At 27.1% G+C, this 22824-nt stretch overlaps 2 protein-coding genes across 2 annotated transcripts; one reads left to right on the top strand and one right to left on the bottom strand.

Annotated features, from left to right (window-relative positions):
* Positions 1-335: 335 nt before the first annotated feature.
* Positions 336-3340, bottom strand: LOC149057708 (uncharacterized). Its single transcript, XM_089223857.1, has 4 exons — positions 1792-3340; positions 1655-1729; positions 1314-1576; positions 336-1164 (listed from the first exon to the last, which is right to left on the bottom strand). Exons 1-4 carry the CDS (start codon positions 1902-1904, stop codon positions 1067-1069), a joined length of 549 nt encoding a protein of 182 aa, XP_089079983.1. The 5' UTR covers positions 1905-3340; the 3' UTR covers positions 336-1066.
* Positions 3341-3486: 146 nt separating this feature from the next.
* On the top strand, positions 3487-22746 carry LOC107166623 (Pcf11 cleavage and polyadenylation factor subunit). The gene is made up of 14 exons (XM_015515374.2): positions 3487-3802; positions 8440-8647; positions 12264-12389; positions 12463-12633; positions 12849-13055; positions 13126-13398; positions 13463-14231; positions 15369-15501; positions 17586-17934; positions 18030-19476; positions 19547-19823; positions 19884-20110; positions 20695-20927; positions 20986-22746. The coding sequence occupies exons 2-14, from the start codon at positions 8486-8488 to the stop codon at positions 22123-22125; spliced, it is 5514 nt and encodes a 1837-aa protein (XP_015370860.2). The 5' UTR covers positions 3487-3802; positions 8440-8485; the 3' UTR covers positions 22126-22746.
* The last annotated feature ends 78 nt before the right edge of the window (positions 22747-22824 follow it).

Raw genomic sequence — 22824 nt, forward strand, 5'->3', positions numbered from 1 at the left:
ATACATAAATGAAAGATATAATATCTTATAAAGTTATAACAATATTAATCATTAACTACGACTTGATAAGAACACGTAAATTGATAAAAAGCGGAAATAACACGCACACGCAACCACCCCACTTCACAAATCCATAAAAACATAAATATATTACATTATTATTTATTTTACATACGTTCTTACTTACTATAATATTTTTAAATCATTTTGTCGATGTGTGTACAACTAAAATACTGTTAATATTTATTATATAATCATATATATAAATGTATATTTATTAACTATATAACAATTAAGTTAGATTATAAGTCTATGGCCATTGGCCTGTGGTATATTTACAATTACAATTTTATTAATCATGTGCTTATTTATAATTTTATTTTATAATATTGGTTTTTCTCAATAATTATTATATAAATTGTAAAATTACATAATATATTAATAACGCATGGAAGTGCATACGCGCATTTCAAAATTTGAGATGTAATAATTATTGTTTGTCGATAGTGCATAGAAATGCATATATGCATTTTTCGAAATTTAGTCAAATTGAGTATCTACATTTTATAACTGAATTTTTTTAATAATTTTAATGGATTCTACAGGACTTAATCTATTTATAACATTTTTTTTTTTACTTAAGAGGACGCCACACCGAAAGCGAAACGTATACAATGACCGAGAGAACGCGCTGTTAGGTGTTTTCGCGATGCGCAAGCACGCGACGTTTAAGCCGCGCCCACCACTCATCGTCGGCTGCCGGCCGACGATTGTGCTCATTCGGAGCGGTGATTATTATATTCTCAACCTTCGTCTGTGGAGGATCGCGTAAATATAAAATGCATAGGTACACGTTACACGTACATTATGCCGCATTGCCGCCGTAATATTTTTAATAACCGCGCGTACTTACGCGACCTGTATTTATTGCATTTTTAGATACTTACTCAATAATAAATATATACAATATACTAATACAGTAAATAATATCTAATTTATAACAGTAACCTTTTTAGTAAGTAAATAAGGTAATATTTAATTGAATATATTATTTTACGTTATACTGCTACCATATAGGTATACTTTTTAAACGACTGTTTTCGCTATCTTTTGCTGTGTATGGACATTTGATTTCTACAATAGCTTGATCTCCAACCAAACCATCTATAAAGAAATAAATGAAAAATATTATTATATAATGTTATTCATTATTATTATTAATTAAATATAAATGTGTAATTTTTATCGGTACTAAATGAATAGGTACCAAATTAATTTATGACATAGACACATAGTCAATAACAAAAAATAACCTGGACTTGCTGCTAAGTATGGAAAAATAGTATCTATAACAAGACCACATAATTGAACATCAAGGTTAATGATTTCCTTCAGTTTTTGTCTAGCTTCATGTTCCATATTATGTCCATAAGTCATTTGTTTTGATGTAACTGGAGGCTTATAAAGTATACTATGGACTTTGGTCTTGCAGCTGGTGTTTGGTCGCATTTTGCAAATTTCACCAAACCGTGAAGCTGTCAACCTGATTTTTGGCGTACTAGTTAGCATAGGTTCTCTATAGATAAATAATAAAACGTAATGGTTTTTTATTTTTTAAAATAAAAATACACGTAGTTAATCCATTTTAACTTGCATAAACGATGGTGAAGATTCTATTTCATCAGTTCCTAATAAGTGAATATTCGACGGTGTGCTAGGTTCCGCTTCCCTATTTAAAATATACCTACGTATTTCAACTATACTAAAATATGATAATTAAATTATACTTACCATGTCACTGTTTTTTTCTTAAAGTTATTAAGTCTAACTATATTTTTTTTATTTATACTTGGACATCTTGAAGGTGCTAGCCGCTTCTTTTTGTCATTCCGACGGTCATCCATTTTTTAAATTCACCAAAATCAAATAAGTAATAACTAATTTTAGGTATAACCAATAAACGATGGTGACAGATTGAAAGTTAAAACTAAACTGATCAGTGATTACTAAAGTCTGGATAAAGACATAGTGTTCCCCCCGGTGCCCGCAGTCTAACAAAACTATTTTGATTCAAAAATATATACCTATATTTATAATTTATATTATATTAGTAATAGACGATTCATAGAATTCGTCGTATATACGACCGATATGACTGTATAGTTTTTATAACTCTTGAAAATACAATAATTGTATTATTGTCGACGTAGTAGGTATACAACATACGTATTTTCATAATTGCACGTAAGCCACCGCGCGTGTAAAGTATACACAAAGGAGTTCAAAAACAAATTATAATATTAAATAATTACATTATTATTATTGCTCGACCCGATACGGGATCGTAGAGCCGACGTTATCGCTAATTTATATTTCGGCAGTGCTATTTTTATCAGTACCACAGCAGACGGAACCGACTGGTTGTGTCGTAGAGTGGGACGGGACAGCGCCGCCGCCGTTAGAATTAACTGCAATGAAACAGCCGCTAGGTGCGCCAGTAGACGGTGCAATCGGTGCATAGAAGATAGAACTATACATTTTTTTCGGAAACCCTTCTACATATTTCAAATGCTACGAAGTCTTCAACGATCGTAGACTCATAAAAAATATACTCTTAGAAAGGCCATAATTTTTACTATGTTTTGTTGGAAACCGATTTCTGAAAATTGTATTAACAAGCAAGCATTACGGCATAACAAAAGATCGTTTTATAAAAACTAATTTGCTTATATTTTAGAAAATAAATTACATTTCAAATATCTGATTCCAACAAAACATAGTAAAAACTATCACCTTTCAAACAGTGTATTACTTATGGGTCTACGACCATTATTGACTTCGTAGCATTTGAAATACGAATGCATTATTTTTGATGCAGAAAGACGGGTGTGGCGTCCTCTTAATAAAAAATCATGCAGTGAACTCAGTGAAGGGTTAAACTATTAACTGTGAAGCAAAACACGAATAAAAATAATTATATACTCTGGTGCACCGTGCACAGACTGCACAGCAAATTTGTTTTTATGTTGTGGACTGTTTTTTCCCCCATTATCACCTTCAGGGTTCAGGCACAGAATAGATTTAATTTAATTTAATTTAATCTATTCAGTGATTCAGGCTTCAATGATTGCAATGCAATCCGAATATTCCGAATTTCGAAATCCTAATCAAATTCATCGAATTTGTTCAATTCGATATTTCTAATTTCTATGTTCTTCGTTTTTCTCTAACAGTCTGTTACTCTGTTGTTCTGATTTATGATTACGACTATTACGAGTTACGACCATAGAAAATAGTTACGACCGCGGGGCGCGGATTTTGTGGAACCGGAATGTTGGTAACACTTCAGGACTTCTCAAACAGTCACAGAATATGGAATGGGGTCGGGTCGGTTCTCTGGATTTCAGTGCATCCACTGCATCCTACACAATAAAAATTATGTAAACGTGTGCGTGAACGTTAGATCGTCGGGCGTCCGCCATCTTGTACAATTTTACGATCATTCTGCTTCGCAATCCGTACAGACTACAGATGCGTACAGCGTAATAAACTAATAACAATTCACGATTCAACGAAAATTATTATATTTAAGTTAACTAATCGTTACATTAAATATAATATTCATTATTCACATATTGTAGTTGTTACTTGTTATTTCGTCGCTTACCTTCGAGCAGCAGGCGTCTGATATGAGAGGCAATCGCCACAAACGGCACAAACACTGACACGTTCGAACTTCAAAGACCTAGCGGACCGAAGGCACACTCGACACATCATTCGATCGCCGTGTCATCGCATTCCGGTAAGTGTGTTCATAACTATTACATTTCCGTGTGTTTGACAACATATTATAAGACATTTGGGATCCTAAATGTTATTTATTCGGTAATCGAGTTTTTATCGTCATTCGAAAACTGAGCGGTCTATAGCGGCCATGACGGTGTGTGCCATATTTTTTTTTCATCTGCAACCTCGCTGAGGTTTCCTAAGCAGGACATGTTCCGAATGTATTCCAATTGCTTTTCGCATTTAGTTTCGTTCCCTCGTCGATGCCGTTTTCAGTTGTAGGTTTGTTTCGAACATCGACCTCGAGGTGGCCGACGAAACATCTAATGTTAACGATCGCGTGAGTGTTTTAAGAGATAACGTTATTATTGTCAACGGTGTACTTAGTCCTTAAGTACTCAATTATATTTTATTAACCTACTTGGGTATTCATAGCTAAGACAAATTTGATCAAATCATTAAAACCATATTATAATTCACCATCTATTGTTTTTATTAAATTGTTTTTCCACTTGATGAAATGTCAACAATTGCATAACCAATAGCATTTTGTGTTACTTTTAATCATAGAAGATCCCTTTTAGGTTAACACATCATTTTTATTAATGTTTATGCTTAAGCCCAATCCCATAATCTTATTTTATAAGATTTAAATCATTTTCTGGTAGTTTTAAGATTCATCTAAGTAGGTACATAATGTGGACCATGCATTAATGCTATTTTTTCTTATTACACATTTTTATATTCTATTTTTGTTGATTACAAAATAACTAATTTTTCAGTTAACTTACATACATATATAAAAAAATAAAAAGTTTAGGTACTTTTTTTCATCTACCTACATAGTTAAACAATTTGTGATTTTTATAATATGTATTTAAATTATTTTTCATAGTTCAGTTATCGCGTTATAATTGAATATTATTATGCCAATAAAACCATTGTATTTACCAATTGGTAAATCTAGAATTATTTTTAAAATTTTTACCTTTTAAAGTAATTAAATATTATGACCATCTTATTAAATTGATTATAAAAAATACTTTTTTTAATGCTTGTAAATTAGTTTTGCTTTGAAAATTTCTATAATAGTGATTAATTCATTATTAATTTTTTAGTTGATCACCTGACAAAAAATAAAACTTAATTATAACCTATAACTATTTTTTTAAATTTTATTTTTAATACATACAATCTATAAATACATTTTACAATAAGCATGTTTGAGGATTTACGTTTAATGACATGATTGACTTGTCTGGACTTGATGAAGTAATCACCCAGCGGCAACACTTACTGGCAAGAGGGTTAGAATTATTTTAAGTCACGGTTCCAGCTACGCTTTAACCTTCTAGGTGAGTTCCCAGGAGTGGACTCAGAGTTTAGAGCAAGGATTAGAGGGTTAGAGTGGTTTGCAAGACTGGCACGGAAAAGTTTGTAGGAGTTTTTGGCTTCTTCTTTGACATTGAGTATTTTTAAGTCTGAATGTAAGGTATGATTTGAAACATACGGAGGGGCGCATGTAATCATGCGTAGTGAGGTTGATTGGAATGTTTGGATTTTACAAATATTTGATTTTTTTGCTGATCCCCATAGTTGGATACCATATAGCCAAATTGGTTTGAAGAGGGTTTTGTATAGTAGCAGTTTTGTATTAAGGTTCATTTTTGATTGTTTCCCAATAAGTGGAAAGAGTGCTCTTCGTCTGGCATTTAGTATGAGCCGTTTTTGTTTAATATGTGTGGCCCAGGTAAGTCTTTTGTCTAGTGTCATACCCAAATATTTAACGTTAGAGGAAGAACCTATAACTATTAAGCAGGTAATTAATGATATATAACTTAAACAATACCCAACATAAAAATGTTTTGTGTTCGTGGTTATTGTTTGTTTAGATTCACATTTCAAATTTTTACAAACAGTTAAAAAATTGTGTAAACAACATTGTAAGATATATAGGTACATTGCCTTGTATTTACCTAATAATTTCTAATCTATTAAATATATAAATAGTATTATCATTATAACAAAATCATGGGTTAGGTCCATATGTAAACTGACGTTTTCTGGGTTTTATTATACAATAGTATCTACTGTAGGTTTGAAGAAAAAATCAGATATGCATGAGAATATTATTGGAACTATCCCAGTCAATCATTTTCTCAAACAATTCACATTTTAAATTATTCCAATAAATTCAATTATCTATGGTGGCATGGTAACCATAGATTTTTGAATTTTGAGGTTAATTTGTAAAATACAAATTTAGTAAAAAAAATGGTATTTAATCTAGGTAAAACAGGTAGATAATATCAAATAGTATTTTTAGATAAACAGATAATGTGTTTTTACTAAAATATATAACATTTACATTTGATTTTTCCCAAAAACTTATATTCTGCATGAATACAATTTTAGTACTGTACCTACATAGTTCTGCAAAAAAATAATCTAGAATTTACTACATCTAATTTAAATTGTTGTTTGTGTTCAGTTAACACTGTTTACTGACTACTGCTCGTTTAGTCAGTGAACAAATTTAATTACTGAATTATTTTTACTTAGTTTCTTATTCAAAGGTTAGTCTTTTCATCTTAATTCACAAGGCATTTTTAACTTTAAAAATCACAGAAAGAATTTAAACATTTATGTAAAAATAAAAAAACAAAGTTAGTTATTTAGGTATTGTTCTAATGTTTAAACATTTTGTAATACATTTATTTATTCTGTGGTATTTTTAATTTTCACTGATATAGGTGAAACTTTCTTAGTTTATTGTACAATTAATTTATACTGTAAGAATTATAATTTGTCACACACTCAACATTCATTCGACATTGCCTACATCCATCTCATCAAGATATTATACGTACCTATAAGACTACCTCAATATTTTTTGTGTTTTTATTTCAACAATATAATAAGTAGCAATAAGAAAAACGAGAGAAATATTTTTCTTTAGGTATTGTGTATCATATATATTTTATTTAAGTATCAATTAAATTCCATACTTTTTATTAAAGTACAAAAACAGTTTAGTATTGTACATCTATATATAAAATGTATAAATTATCATTAAAAAATATTAGAATAATGGTTTTGTAATATTTAGTGTTAATCATTATATTTTAAATTATGTTTAAACATTTTTATGCCGAGATAGTGAGTTGTTATTAAAATTTTATCATCATCTTGTATAGTTATACAGAACAATTAAGTAACTATGAAATATGTTCATTTTAATGAATTACAAAAAAATAGAGTTTTGTCTCAATGGAAAACTATTCAGTTTTAAATATCCGTGTATTTTAGATAAAATATTAAACTTGATAACCAATCTAAATGATTGAATTAATACATATAAGGTATCTACTGATATTTAAAAAAATAAATGACCAATAGCCCTATAAGTATTTAATATTGTCATATATTTCTATTTTATAATATGATTCTGAGCTTTTGAATAGCAATCACACATATACAGTGTGTTCACCGATTTAGGGAACACTGAATTTCTCGGCCGAATTTGTTTGGAATAAATCAATTTTTTTTTACAAACTGATGGTATATGAATACACGTTTTTCGATACATTTCAAAATTTGTTGAGAATTTGGTCTGCGCACGCGCAGTTAAAACTTTTTTTTTTAAATAGCAACACCTATTTTTAACACCATATTCGGATAGGCCTATTTTTTTAAAGTAATTTTCCTGTATCAACTATGGCTCTTAGTTCAAAAAATACTACAAATATTCAAAAAGTAACCAATAAGAATTAATTAAAAATGTATTATTTAATTAAATTGACTTGGCTCTTATTCAGTCAATATTAAACTTAGAGCCATAGTTGATACATGAAAATTACATTAAAAAAATATGCCTATCCGAATATGGTATTAAAAATGGTGTTGCTATTAAAAAAAAAAAGTTTTTACTGCACATGCGCAGACCAAATTCTCAAAAAATTTTGAAATGTATCGAAAAACGTGTATTCATATACCATCAGTTTGTAAAAAAAATAATCGATTTATTCCAAACAAATCCGGCCGAGAAATTCAGTGTTCCCTAAATTGGTGAACACACTGTATTATTAAGTTCACAGTCCGTAGAGTCTCTCAAATCTTGTGCTGATACATTAATGCATTATAATTTATAGAATACAAAATATATTTGATATTTAATAAGTTTGTTATTGATATTTGGGGTTTCCCATATTATATTATATTGTGCTTACTTATGTCATTCTCATTAAAATATTATAGTTAGTAGTCGTGGTGATGTATAACATGAAACCATGTAACATAAATTTGTTCTATGTATCTATCATTATTTATTGATTACTTTGTAATTATTGAGTATAGAACTATAGAATAGCTTTATAAACAAAGTATTTTGTAACATTGTTATTAATGTAAAAATTATGTGTTTATGCCTATTTAACATGTCAGATAGTCGGTCAAAAAGATAAACAATGAACTATTGAGCCGTTTCCCTAAATTGAAAAAAAAAATAGGTACATTTAATTTTATTACTGTTGTAGCCTAGTAGCTCTTGCTATTAATCAAATGATTTTAATTGAGAACTACATAAATTGTCTAACTCCTATTTTATAGTAATTGCTTATGAGATAATGTATATATTTTACATTTATGTTTTAGTGGTGGAAGTATTGAAACTTTTAATCCGAACAAAACAAAACCAACAATGACTGCCAAAGAAAAAGAAGTAGCAGAAGAATATTGTAATGCCTTAGCCGACCTCAACATCAATAGCAAACCTTTGATAAACATGTTGACAATGCTGGCTGAAGAGAACTCAGCTTATGCGCCAATCATTGTACAGTGTATTGAAAGACAACTGCATAAGGTTTTTAAACTTTATAATAGTAATGAATATTTTAATGTCATAACAGAGGGATATTCACCACATTGTGAACCCAAACTATTTGTTTTTAAATATATTGATCCTATCTGATAAAATTAAAATATAATATTATTGGAAACTTTTACTTAAAGTAGATAATATTTAATATCTACATTAATGAATTCAGATTGCATAGTATGCGTATTTTGGATAATAATAGTGCTGAAATCCCTCTGGCTATGATGGCATATATTTAGTTAAAGTACAAATATATGTGAATATTTACAATATTTAAACGACATGAAATAAAAATATATGATGTGACTAAATATGGTTTACGTCCTTTTTGGTCCTCTTTTTTTCTTTTTTTCTTTTTATTTAATATTTGGCAAATATTTCTTTGAAAAGCTCAGTAAGAATATGAAAAATAAATGGTTTACTTTTTTAAATAATTGGTTTATTAGCAAACGTGTATTGTAAATGAAAAAAAATTATAATACTAGTGCTGTATTTACTATAATTTATTTTAAAGTGTAAATAAAATCTAAAAGTTGATTAATAATGTTTCTTTAACACTTTCTTTACTTCTATGACACCTATACTCAATATTATGTAACATATTGATAAAAATACAGAATTTTATTATTTAGTTAAAAAGGATAATCATTTTAAAAAAAAAATGTTTTATCTTATTTGTGTTGGGAGTTAATAATTTACTCCAGAAGACATCAAGTTTAACCACTTCGAAAATAATGGATCTGAGTAAATCTGGTTGAATGAGATGATCATATAAAATATTAGGTTTCACCTTTATGTTATTTACTTCAATTAGTAATAAAACATAAAGGTAGGTATTAAAATATATCTAAAATAATATTGATTATGAATAATTTTTGTTGTGGATGTATTATTTTAGTATAAATAAAATATACATACAATTGGACATCTCAGTGTGTTTTAATCAATGGCTTGCACTTGTATTCCTGAAGTTGATGATTTAGTTAACACATTTATTAAGATTTAGTTTGTACATTGAAGAAAACAAATAAATGCAGAGAGGTCATTGATTAATATAGGTTTCAGAGTTTTAAAAGTGATTTTTTCCTTGGATATTAATTTATGTAATGTGGCATTATAATATAGTATTATATTTAATTTCCTTCAAGAAGTGTTTTTATCATACGTACCTTAATTTTTTTTTTTTAATGTTAGTTTATATATTTTTATGATTAAAATAATTACTAAGTAATTTCTTCACTAAATGGAATCAAATTATTAGGAATTGTGAATTTTGTGACTGTTCCAACATTTAGAAAGTCTCCTCAGTATGTTACTTGTGTCAAGTAAAATATTAATCTTATTTTCAAAATGAAAAACATTGAAGTAAATATTAGACATATAATTAATAACTCTTAATAAACTCTAGAAGTCTTACCTCTTATTTTTAATGACACAATACAATACTATTTAAATTAATTTATATCATTCCATATAGTTAACTATTGATAATAACATCTTATTAAAATGCTGGTACTATAGAGCATAGTTTTTGATGAAGTCTTGTACAAGTATTACAAAAAATGACAATTTTATCTTTCCAATACAGTAGGAAATGTATATTAATATGTAGTGTAACATATTTAATGTTATTATTCATAAATATAATTAACAGATACCATAAAAACAATAGCTTCTAAATTACTGATATTGATGTTGCCTAAAATTAAACACCACATAAAAGCTACAATAACTATTAGTTTAATTTGTCAGGAAAACAATTTTATCTGAATGTTGAAATTGAAATATACTTCACCAATCTATATAATATGTAAAAAGTTTTGTTCATAAACATAAAAAATTTAAATTTAATAATTACTTTAAAATTAATGACTCTGTATATATTGTAATCTACAATTAGATGTGCAATTGCAAAAAATCTTAATACATTGTATGTACAATATTTATTGTGTATTGTAATTGTGTGATTTATAAACATCAATCTATATGTGTCATTTTTGTATCGGCAGGTTGTATACAACACAAATCCAAATAACTTTTTTCTTATTATGATTAGTCAAAGAGTATGATATGTTTTAATAAGCTTCAGAATATTTACAATTACTTAAAGTTGTTATATTGTAGAAGTATATTTTTCTCACTTATGTATATCATGTAGTAGAAAATTGATAAGACTGGAATTATCTCCAGATAGAAATTATGATTTTACATTATTATTACCCGTCTTAATTAAAATAACAATCAAGCACATTCATGTATTTATGTATCAACCATATTTATTTAAATGAAACCTATAGTATTTCCTGACTATACAATAAAAATGATGTTACCTTGAGAACTCAATTTTATCTAAATATTTAAAGTTTTTAAGTAAAAATTTAAACTACCTAACAGTATACATAATATGAGTATATTCAATTTATAAGTTTATATTCCAACTCTCAATATTAAAATAATTTTATAAACATTACAAAAGTTGTAAACTATTTATACTTGATAAATATGAATCCTCTTTGTCTTAAATTTGTATCATGTGTATTGATTTAAAAAAAAAAAATTATAATTTTATTAAAAACTTATTTCAAAACCACTGTAAACAGATTTGTACTATGTTTTACATTCATATTTTATTTTGATGATTGTTAATGATACAATAATTAATACTCATATTATATTTTAATGTAGTAACTAAGTAGGAGTATTATTAATCAAATTACTTTTTATTGAAAAAATTAAGAGTTTTATACAATTTTTATTCTTATTGACAAAAATATTATTTGTATGTTTTCATTTTATTCTTTGAATAAATTAAGCTACATTTTTTAAATTTTCATTGTTAAATTATCCCATACATATATTAGTGCAGTCATAAAAATGTCTAGTATATTAGTTTGATATAATAAATGAATTAAAATTATATCATTTTAAATTTTCATATTTGTATTTATCATACATACATTTATTATAATGTTTACTGTATTTCAGTGAGTTCTCGAGTTTCCTTAATATTAGTCATGTAAAGACTTTGAGTTTCTAGTTGGTTTAATTAATTTAAATCGTATAGTTTGAAAAAATATAAGTAATCACCTTGGCTTATTCAATTAATGTATTCCTGCTTTTGATTAGTTTATATAATCACAATAATATAAAAATAAATTCATTTTTGTTTTTATTTATTCTTAAAATAATAAAAAAATTCTAGTATAAATAGCAGTACATATATTATTATCTTTTTCTTCAGTACATTAGTTGAATTTATTATAGATCTAAATCATGCTATTTAAAATTTTAAGTAGGAAATAAAGTGATAAAAATGATATTATTAATGTATTATAGTTATAGTTTTTAATTTATTGTAAACTATCTATTTTGTTATATATATATGTATGTATGTATATATAAAAAAAGAAAAACAATAACATAAAATATATGATCAAAATTATTAGTAACAAGTGTTATATTAATTGAGATAAGTGGTCGCCTTTATCTGCACATAATGGAGAATTCTGGAAGATACTCTGGAGGAGTGTGGAGGACCGCAAGGATGAAACCATAATTCAGGTTTGTTTTTAAACTTACATTTAATATTAATTATATTCAGGTGCAGGCCGACAGCAAGTTACCAGTGCTTTACTTAATTGACTCTGTCATGAAAAACATTGGACAGCCATATACACCACTATTCGTTCAAAATATTGAGAAACTTTTTGCTAGCACTTTCATTAAAGTGAGTATTATACTGTACTTGATTAACATTCTAAGTGAAATGTTTTCTATATAATATCTTTTTGTCGTCTTAGGTTGATGAAAAAACCAGAGGAAATATGTATAAATTACGTTCAACGTGGAATGATGTTGTAACACCTACTAAACTTCATGCCCTTGATGTAATGATTCATTCTATTGACAAAAATTGGCCTCTAAGTGCTGCTCCACCGAACATTCATGTTAATCCAAAATTTTTAAATAATGTATATAATAATTTTTAATTACCTGGTTTACATGGTATGAATTAAAATGAATGTAAACAATTTAAAATATTCAAAGCTACTTTGATCTCATTTGATAATGTTTAATATTTCAGTAACAAAACATTTGAAAGTTATACTGCCAGTAATTCATTCACTATGTAAACCTAGTTCAACATAACTTCGTAGATAGTTTTAAATATGTCTAAATTTTCCAGGTTAATCATACTGAGACACCTAAACCTGTACAACCAATTACACCCAATGATATAGAAGAAGACATATCGCTAAGGGAAAAATTCATTAAGAAACAAAAGGAATTGCTTGAACTACAGCAAAAAAAACTAGAACTGGAATTGTTGCATACCAAAAATCAATTGGAAATTCAAAAAAAAAGATCATTGAACAAGATAAATCAATCAAAAGTAAGTTTATTTTAGGTTATTTTATTTTATATTCATTCTTAAATTGTTATTTATCTAAAAAAATTTATAGAATGCTTTTAACGCGAGTGCATCATCTTCGACTGTGAGTGTTTCACCTTCAAATGAAGAAGTATATGCCAAAATTCTGCCATCTGAAAATTCTCGAAGGATAACTGAGAATCCAGTTAAAATGAGTGATGCATCTTCTATCAGTACTGAGTCACCTTCAATGCCCATTAAAGTTATTGTTTCACCTTCTAAAAAATCAACATCTTTACCTGCAGGACAAATGTTTAAAAATCCTACACAACCATTTGTATCGCAGCAACAAAATTCAGAAATGGTAATTAAAAAAATTAGTTATTAAAAATTATCATATATAAATAAATATATATTTCTTATTATAGGTTGTTTCCAGTCCATTTTTCAATGTAAACCAACAAATTGCCAAAATCAACCCAGTTAGTACACAATTATTACAAACTTTAAACCGTGATCCACGTTTAAGAAAAGTAGAAAATGTTGTTAAGCCATCGCCATCACTTACTAATGATGTTAAACAACCAATTATCAAAACTAAAGAAGATAAAAAATTTGATAAACCCAAAAGAGACAGTAGTAAGCATCGAGAATCAAAAAGAAAAGAAAGAAGTCCAAGTTGTTCTCCTTCCAAAAAAGAACTTTCCAGAAAGACACATAAAAAAACTGAACGCAAAGAAAGAAGTTTGAAAGACGAAAAGTATCACAAAAGAAGAGATGAAAAAAAAAATATTAAGGAAATGGACTCAAAGAAAAAAAACATATTATCAAATTTAAAAACTGATCATGATGAAAAAGTGTCTATAAAAAGTGCAATACTGCCAAAAATTGAAGAAAAGTTATCAAAAGACGAACCTAAAAATGATGTTAATCTTCCTAGTCGAGAAGCTGTTGATATAAATGTTTCTAAAGACAAAGATTTAGTTACTGAAGTAATTAATGAAGCTGGTGTAAATAGTTCTGAAAACATTATTTCCGAATTAGAAAAAACTGATTCTCTGGAAGATTCTGATTCTTTAAAACGTCTTCGTATCTACATGCAAACAATGAAGAAATCACCTGACCCATCAACTGCTGCTCCACTACCATTAGACATGAAAAATGACTCAGACATCCATGCTGTAAAATCCAATCAAAGTAAGATTAAAATGTCAGATAAATTATATTTTATCATCAATTTTTCTGTTGGCGATTTGTTGTTATTTTTAAATAAACTGAAGACATTTCTTTGCCATAATAAAATGAACACAATTTCACCTTTCCAGAAAGTCCTATCATTTTGTATGTGATTGGTTTTACCTTCCATCAGCTAATGTTTTGGTGGATATTGTTATTCTTATTTTATTACATTATATATTTATGCAAATTAAGACATTGAGTTTCCTAGTGCATCAAAAATTAACACTTTGTTTTACTTTTAATAAAACACAGCTTATTGGTTGTTATATAAAACAAAATATGTTTTTTTTACCATTGACAAATGTAATTATGGTATTAAATACTTTTTACCTGCATAGAGACATGAAATTAAATTTAAAATTAAACAACCAATTTGATGAAATTCTTTGCATTGTATTAAAAGTTTTAAAACTGAATTGTTAATAATAATAATATATATATATATATATTTGTATTTATATGTAGTGTATAATATGTATTTCTACGTGATAGATTCCGAATGGAACAATAACTCTGTTATTTATTACTCTTGTCATAGTGTGAAGTTTTTTAGAAGATATCAATCTTAATGGGTTACCTTTATTTTATTCATTAGCTAATATAATATTATCCATATCTGAAAATTAAATTTAAAAATAATACTTCAGATTTGTTAGAATTAAAAAAAAAGTATTATTTTTTGCAAATTTATCAATAATTTACTATTTTTAAAAAAAAAAAGATAATATTGTTGAGGCTAAGATAAAATACTTCATGTGTGATTGATTGTATTTGATTCTACGTTAATCTTAGTTTATGAAAATTACAACATTCTCATAATTTTTCATAAACAAAAAAAAAAAATAGAAATGAGTAATTAAAAAAAGAACAAAGCTCAGAATAGTTATTAGAATATGGTTACTGATTATAATTGTTGTCAAATTTAATATAACACTTATTGACTGACACAATCATCTACGTTGTAGATTCTACGGAACATACTACCTAAGAAGAATATATGTTTTTTTTCTTACATAATATCTATAACCTCCTAAACCAAACTGAGTGCAAAGGCACATGTTTGAACTTTTATGAAAATTAAAGGTATTCTTGCAGACATAATTATCAAACAACAAAATGACATTGACCTAAGAATTAAAACCCCGACTGTGAAGAGGACCTCCGATTCAATCAAAATTGATGATACAGAACCTGCAGCAAAAAAGAGCAAATCTGAAATCATTGATGAGTAAGTTCCTTTATTCTTTTTTTCTAACTAATGTAATACAATTTAAATTAATCATTAAATAATTAGAAGGTTTAAAATTGTTTTATACTCAAAATGTTTTTATCTTTTACGCATTTTCTTAAGGAACATTATCAATGTATATAATTTTTGTTTTAAATGCATTTTACTTTTATATAGAAATCCCCTTGCATTATGTGAATATATATATAAAAGAAATTTATTTCTAGATATGAAGTTAATTTATTAAGTATCATATTAATTTTATTCAATTCCTATAGACATTTTCTTAGGTTAAAATGTATACTATTATATACAAACTTTCATCTTCACTCTCTAGTGTTTTAGTATTTCAGATTCAGTATTATATATCTGAAGTATATAATTACTAAAGTTAAGTTTAGTTGTTAGGTATAAGTTTATAAAAATTTTCAAATAGTATTCAAACACAATAAAATATGAACAATGAATGTATTCAGTTATGTATTAATGGTTTTGTCAAAAATGTATTGTTTCAATTCTTTTAATAAAATACATCTTATTTTACCTGTTAATTAACTTGCAACACATTAAAATAATATTTATATTTATGTACACAAATGATAATAAGTATTAAACTATGTTAATGTTCCATGCCCAAATATTTATTAGATACAGATTATTTTTTAATATTTTTAATTTAATTATATTATATTTGAATTGATATAGAATTATTTAAAAATAATGAAAGTCATTCATAATTTAATAAAACAATCAATTTGTGTAATTACGTTTCACGTTGCTAAACAGAAAATGTTAAGGAAGATTTTTTAAGCATCATGCTTATTAATCTTAATAATCTCACCCTTTCTGTATGTTAAAATTTTACTATTTTACCTGTGTTCAAATTCTGATTTTTGGAATTGTAGTTGAAGAGGATATTTTAGAATACTTAGTTGTTTTACATCAATTAAGCAGTATTCCTTGCAATACCAACATTGGTTTTCTAAATAAGAATCTATTTGTAAATCAGATGATTTTTCTGGCGTTTGTAGACATTTTATAATCTAAATCTGAGTGAAAAGTTTCAAGTAATTTTGTTATAAATACTAAGAATATAATATATATATATACAATAATAAATATTTGTTTACAATTCCTATTAACTACTTAGTCCAGTATAGAGTTTTTAATATTACAAATACTTATGGATTAATTTTGCATCCGATAATAATAACATCCTTTAAATAAAAATACTGTACTCGCTATTCAAATCAGAATAACTCAGAAACAATTTAACATTTTCAGACAAATCATCTATTTCAAGGTTTTAATTAAATCAAGTATGTTTTCGTTTGATAAACCAAAGTTGCTATCATCAGAATGCTCCTTATTAATTAAATGTTGTGTCATTAACTATACTTAAAAATTAACAATTATCAGAATTTGAATATATGTATAACTTAAACAAGCAAATGAGTAAAGCATACTAATTAAATCATTCTGTAGAATTACATATTTCAAATAATTTGTTTTTGCATAATATTATGTAAATTTGTTGCATTTGTATTTTGATATTGATAATCATCTGCAAATTTACTGTACCTACTAATATATTTTATTTTTTAAAATTAACTATTTTTATTTGGGTTCTATAATAGAAATTGTTCCCATGTATTTGAATATTTTGTTTTGGCAGTTGTCCTTCAATGCGATTGATAATAAATTTATTTTTATATTTCTATTATAAACAAATTAATATTCTGTTTACTGTGTATTTCAAATTTTATCTACAACAAATTATTGTCAGATAGTGGATTTTGATAAATTTAGATGGAAAACCTTTAGTTCTGGACAATTATAAATATAGATGTAGAAATCTTATCTTCTTTATCAGACATATGCCATACATTTGTACTAAATAATAATGTATTAAAGTTAGTTATTAGGTGTGATTATAAAAACTTCAAATTCCTGTTTTAGTTTTAAATGATAAATCTTATAGTATAATATTATTTTAAATTAATATATTTCTGTTAACATATAATGTTTATGTATGCTTTAACTAGTTTAATATTTATTTTTATTTCAATAAAAATAATTTTCAGACTCTTTGGTGCAGAAGATGTAGATTTACGAACATTAACTGCTCCGACTATTGTACCTACACCACCACCTCCACCACAAATTTCTGAAATATCAAATCCTGAGGTTGGTAAATCTTGGGCAAAATATAAGGAAATAAAACCAGATACTTTTAAAACACCATATAAGTCTCCTGCCAAAAAAATACCTACTGAATTGAAAGAAACATCTATGGAAAATAATGATACAATGGACATAGATATGAGAGCTAAACCTACACAAAATAACAAAAGTCATATTCTTAGACAAGCTGAAGAAGCTTTAAATGCAGGAAGCATATCTTATGATGAATATAAAAAAATTATGTGTCAGGTAAGAATAATACAATTTTGTTGAATTAAAAAATGAGTTTTATGTATTTATAGAATATTGAAATTATTATTATTATTATTCATTTTAATGTTTAGGTGATTAAAATGACAGAAGTGGAAAAATTAGAAGAAGTAAATAATACAGAAGATCCTAATACTAAGTTAAAGGAGTACATTATTCCAAAAATTACTCTACCTGTTATTGGAAATGGAACTGATTTAAAACCTATCTTAGTAGAAACAGCAACTATAATAGAAAAACCTATTGACGAGAACAGTCCTGGGCTTGGCTCTTGGAACATTGTTACAAAAAAACCTAGTGATGTCAGCGGAAGCGATAGCGATTGTTCTTCAAAAAGTTGTTCTACAGGTTCAGATGAATCCAAAAAAATTAACAAGAAATCAGATTCTGAGAATCGAACTGTATATAAAAGGCGTAAAACAACATTCAAACGTAATGAAAAAGAAAATTCTAAAACTCGTACTTGGAGAAATAATAAAAGTTGGAATTCAAGACCAGAAAATGGATCCAGATTCTCTCAAAATCGAATTGAACCTTGGTCTAGAGGACCTCGTCCAAATTATTCTCATTCAACAAGATCTCTTGTTCCACCGCCTATGTATGAGGTGCCTAGACCAACTGCTCCGTTTGCATCTTCTTCGCCTGATTGGACAGTACCTGTTATTCCTCCTTCAGATCCTGTAATATTGGATATGATTGCTCATGATGCTACAAAAACTATCAGTATTGATGGGGTATCAAGAGAAGTACGATTTTATGGTCCAACCGCAATTACTTTTGTATCTTGGGATGATCCTAGAGAGATTTATTTTCAAGGAACTCCAAAAAATATTATATTTGACGATCTTTTTCCAGTTTTATGTCATTTTAATAGTCCTGATAGAGAATTTTTATTAGATGGTCAACCTCATAGAGTACGGTTAGGTGCACCAACTCGAGAACTTTATTTAGATGGTCAATTCTATGAATGTTTTTTTGGTGGCCCTCCAATCTTTACAGATCTAGGTGGTGTTAAAAGATCTGTTAAACTTGAAGGCCCTCCTCCTTCAGTTAATATAGGGAACACAAAGCGACAAGATTTAGTTGCTGGTCGTATAGCTATTATTATTGATAACTCTTACACTGTGCCAGTCTATTTAGATGCTAAACCACAGCGCATTGATGTGGGTAATACAGCACTTATTTTTCGTTTTATTGATGGTTTGATGAGAGCTATGATTAATGATCAACCGTTCAAAGTCAACTATAACGGACCACCACAAGCAATTATTGTAAGAGGAAATAAACATTACTTAAGATTCACAAGATTACCACCAAACATTAGACCAGGTTATGCTGCTATTTCTCAAATGATGGGTGTAGTACTGACTGAAGATTCTTCTACTGAATCTTTACCACCAATATCTGCTCCACCGATTCCACAAAATTTCACAGGTTTTGAAATGACTACATTAATACCAAATGAAGATATTAACCAACTTCCTCCTCAATCATTTTCATCTTCGTATTCTTTAGCACCAAGTAAATCTAGAATACCAAAAATAAATATTTAAAACTGTTGAGTAATTAATTTGTATTTTTAACTTTGCAGCTACAACATCACTACCTCTACTTTCTAATGTTCCTCAGAAATTGGAATCTGTTACAAATTCTTATGTACCACCTACAGTGTCTGCGCCTACAATACCTTCTGTCTTACCTAGTGATATGGATATCAATGAGCTATTTAAGAAGTTGGTAGATAGTGGAATTGTGCCTAAGGACAAGCCTAAAGAAGTTGTCCAATCAAAACTAAAAAAGAAAGAGAAAGAGGCAGACAATTTAACCATAAAACCTGTTGATTTTTCAGATCCTTCGTCCTTAAAACAGTTAGTATTATAATTTTTGAAGTTACTTTATTTTGTTATAAATATATTGTTTTGTTTCAGAAAACAACCAGGATTAATTCACAACTTATACACAGGAATCCAGTGCAGTTCTTGTGGTATTCGTTTTACGGCAGAGTTTACCATTAAGTATAGTAGTCATTTAGATTGGCATTTTAGACAAAATAGACGTGAAAAAATGGCAAGCAAGACTGTCCAATCTAGAAAATGGTATTATGATACTAGTGACTGGTGTAAATACGAAGAACAAGAAGATGAAACTACTAGAGGTAATTAATAAATTTATACTTTTGTTTCAAGATCCTAAGAAAAATATTTTTTCTTAAATAAAATTTAGTTGATCAATTTTCAAATTTACTTTCTGCATAATAATTAATAAAATATTTTGATATTTATCAATTAATAATATTTAATTTAACATACCCATTGCATAATTAATTTTTTTGTATATTAACAATGTAATTATTTAATATTGTATGATATCATCTCAACCTTATTTTTTCATCATAATGTTTATCTATGAAATCTATAAATTTAAATCATTAAGATCAAAGTCTACTATGAATAACATTAAACCCAAAAAAATGTTGGTGACATCATTCAGTAATATATGATAATATGCTGGTTGAAAGCTATAGGGATAAGTTTACTTATTTGTTGTATTAGTTTTATTATTTATAAGTTTGCTACATTTTTAAATACCTACACTCAAAATAAGTTTGAAATTATTATTTTTATTATTATTATACATTCATTCAATGCATAATATCTAATTTGAATAATTTTATAATTATGATTTTTGTTTCCCTGAATTCATAATTAAATTCACAAAGCATTTTTATACCACTTTTAGCTGCGAGTTGGTTTGATATACAAGCAGAAAAGGGTGCTAAAGAAGATGAAAAATTAGAAGAAGAGAATGTTCCTTGTGTTCCAGCTGGTGAAAATAGTGAATTAGCTGCCTGTTATTTGTGTCATGATCAGTTTGAACAATTTTATAATGAAAAAGATGAAGAGTGGCAATTGAAGAATTGTGTTGAAAAAGATAAACGACTTTATCATCCTATGTGCCATGATGATATGATTGTAAGTTAAACATTTTATTTCTTGATTTTTAATTACATTTAAAATTGCTTTATTTTAGAAAACTCGAGAGGAAAAAATTCGGAAGAGAAATCGAGCTATTGAAGATGCTAAACAATTGGAAAATCAAAGAATTGAAATTAAAGAAGAAGAGCAATTTGATTTAAAATTAACAGAAGGTATAAAAATCAAAGATGAAAAGAAAGAAATAATACAATTGAAAGACGAAGAAAAACTTTTAACTGAGAAAGATCCATTAATAAATAAAGAAATGTCTATGGAAAAAGAACCAGTTGAGATTAAAGAAATATCTACAGAAAACAAAGCAGTTCTAGACAAAGAAATTGTTACGAAAACTGAAATAGTTATAGAAACAGAAGCTGTTATTAAAACAGAAGCAGTTATGGAAACAGAAACAGTTATAAAAACAGAAACAGTTATGGAAACAGAAACACTTATGGAAACAGAAACAGTTATGGAAACCGAAACATTTATGGAAACTGATGAAACAGGAATAGAAACACAAACGCAAACAATTAAAGAAACAGAAACAATAATGGAAATAGAATCAATCAAACCAAAAGAAAATGAAGATCAAATTACAGATGGAAATTTACATCAAACCGAACCTGTTTTTCAAGAATTACAGACTGAAGAAAATACGAATACAATGAAATATGAGGATTTGGAAATTCCTGATACTATGGAGATAATTCAAGTTACTGAAGCTTCATCGCCTAAATTAGATGAACCCATTGTTGAAATCGTTAAAAATTTGTCATCCCCTCCAATCACTCAAGAAATTGTACCTGAAGAAATTAAACCTAAATCTCCATCTCCTGTTTCCACAATGACGTGTTCTATTGATGGAAACACTGACACTGAATGGAATGTTCCTGTTGCTCCTGCAATGGGCACAATCAAAATAAACATCAGTCAAAAAATTACACCTATTGTAAAACCAATCGTCCTCTCTGAAAACACATCCATTGAACCACAGTCACCTACAGATTTCACACAAACGTTTGGAGAAATTGATCCTGATCAACCACCACCACCAGGACTTGAAATGGAAACTGTAGTAGCTCCTAAAATGCAAAGAGAAATGAAACCAAGACTGATGCACAACGCAAAAAAACTTAAGGAATATCCAATAGTAAATAAAGGTAAAGAGATGTCAGGATTATGTTCAATTATGTAAAAAATTGTGTTGTCTATGTTGTGAATAATTAACCTATAAAATTATATTATTTGAAATGTATATAGTATATTATACCTGAATGTATATTCTTAGTGTGATGTTGTATATTACTTATATATTTATAAATATAATATAAAGTACATTTTTTTGTATATTATTGTAACAATATAAAATATTAGATTAAGTTCACATTGTTGATTTTTTTTACCAAAAATAAAATATAATTTTATAATACTGATTTTCATTAAAAAAAAATATTCCCTAACTTTTAACTTACTGAATAAAATACTTTTTGGTTAATTCATAAATAGTAATAACATTCAAATAAATATTGTGTATTTTAAATTCACAGGGTTTAAAAAAATAGTTGTGACTTATGGATAGTCAGTATGAAATCAAAAGAAATAATTTTAATTTCTTTTTCTTTTTATCCTATATAATATGACATACTTGTGTTTGTATAGTATATTTTAAATTAATAAATAAATAAAAAATCCATAATTATATTATACTATTAATTACTAGTTTAGTCATTTTTAAGTGACTATTAAATACAATATTGTTGTTGATTATTAATATAGTGTTGGTTTTCTTGTCTATAATAAAGAATTATGCTCATTATTTTATGTATTGTTTATTAAAAATGTATTTTAATATTTCTGTTTGAAGATTTTTAACTATTATTATGCAATGTCTTTA

Source organism: Diuraphis noxia, unplaced genomic scaffold, assembly GCF_037042655.1.
Source record: "Diuraphis noxia isolate RWA-SAM2 unplaced genomic scaffold, SU_Dnox_SAM2 contig0003, whole genome shotgun sequence".
Lineage (NCBI taxonomy): Eukaryota > Metazoa > Arthropoda > Insecta > Hemiptera > Aphididae > Diuraphis > Diuraphis noxia.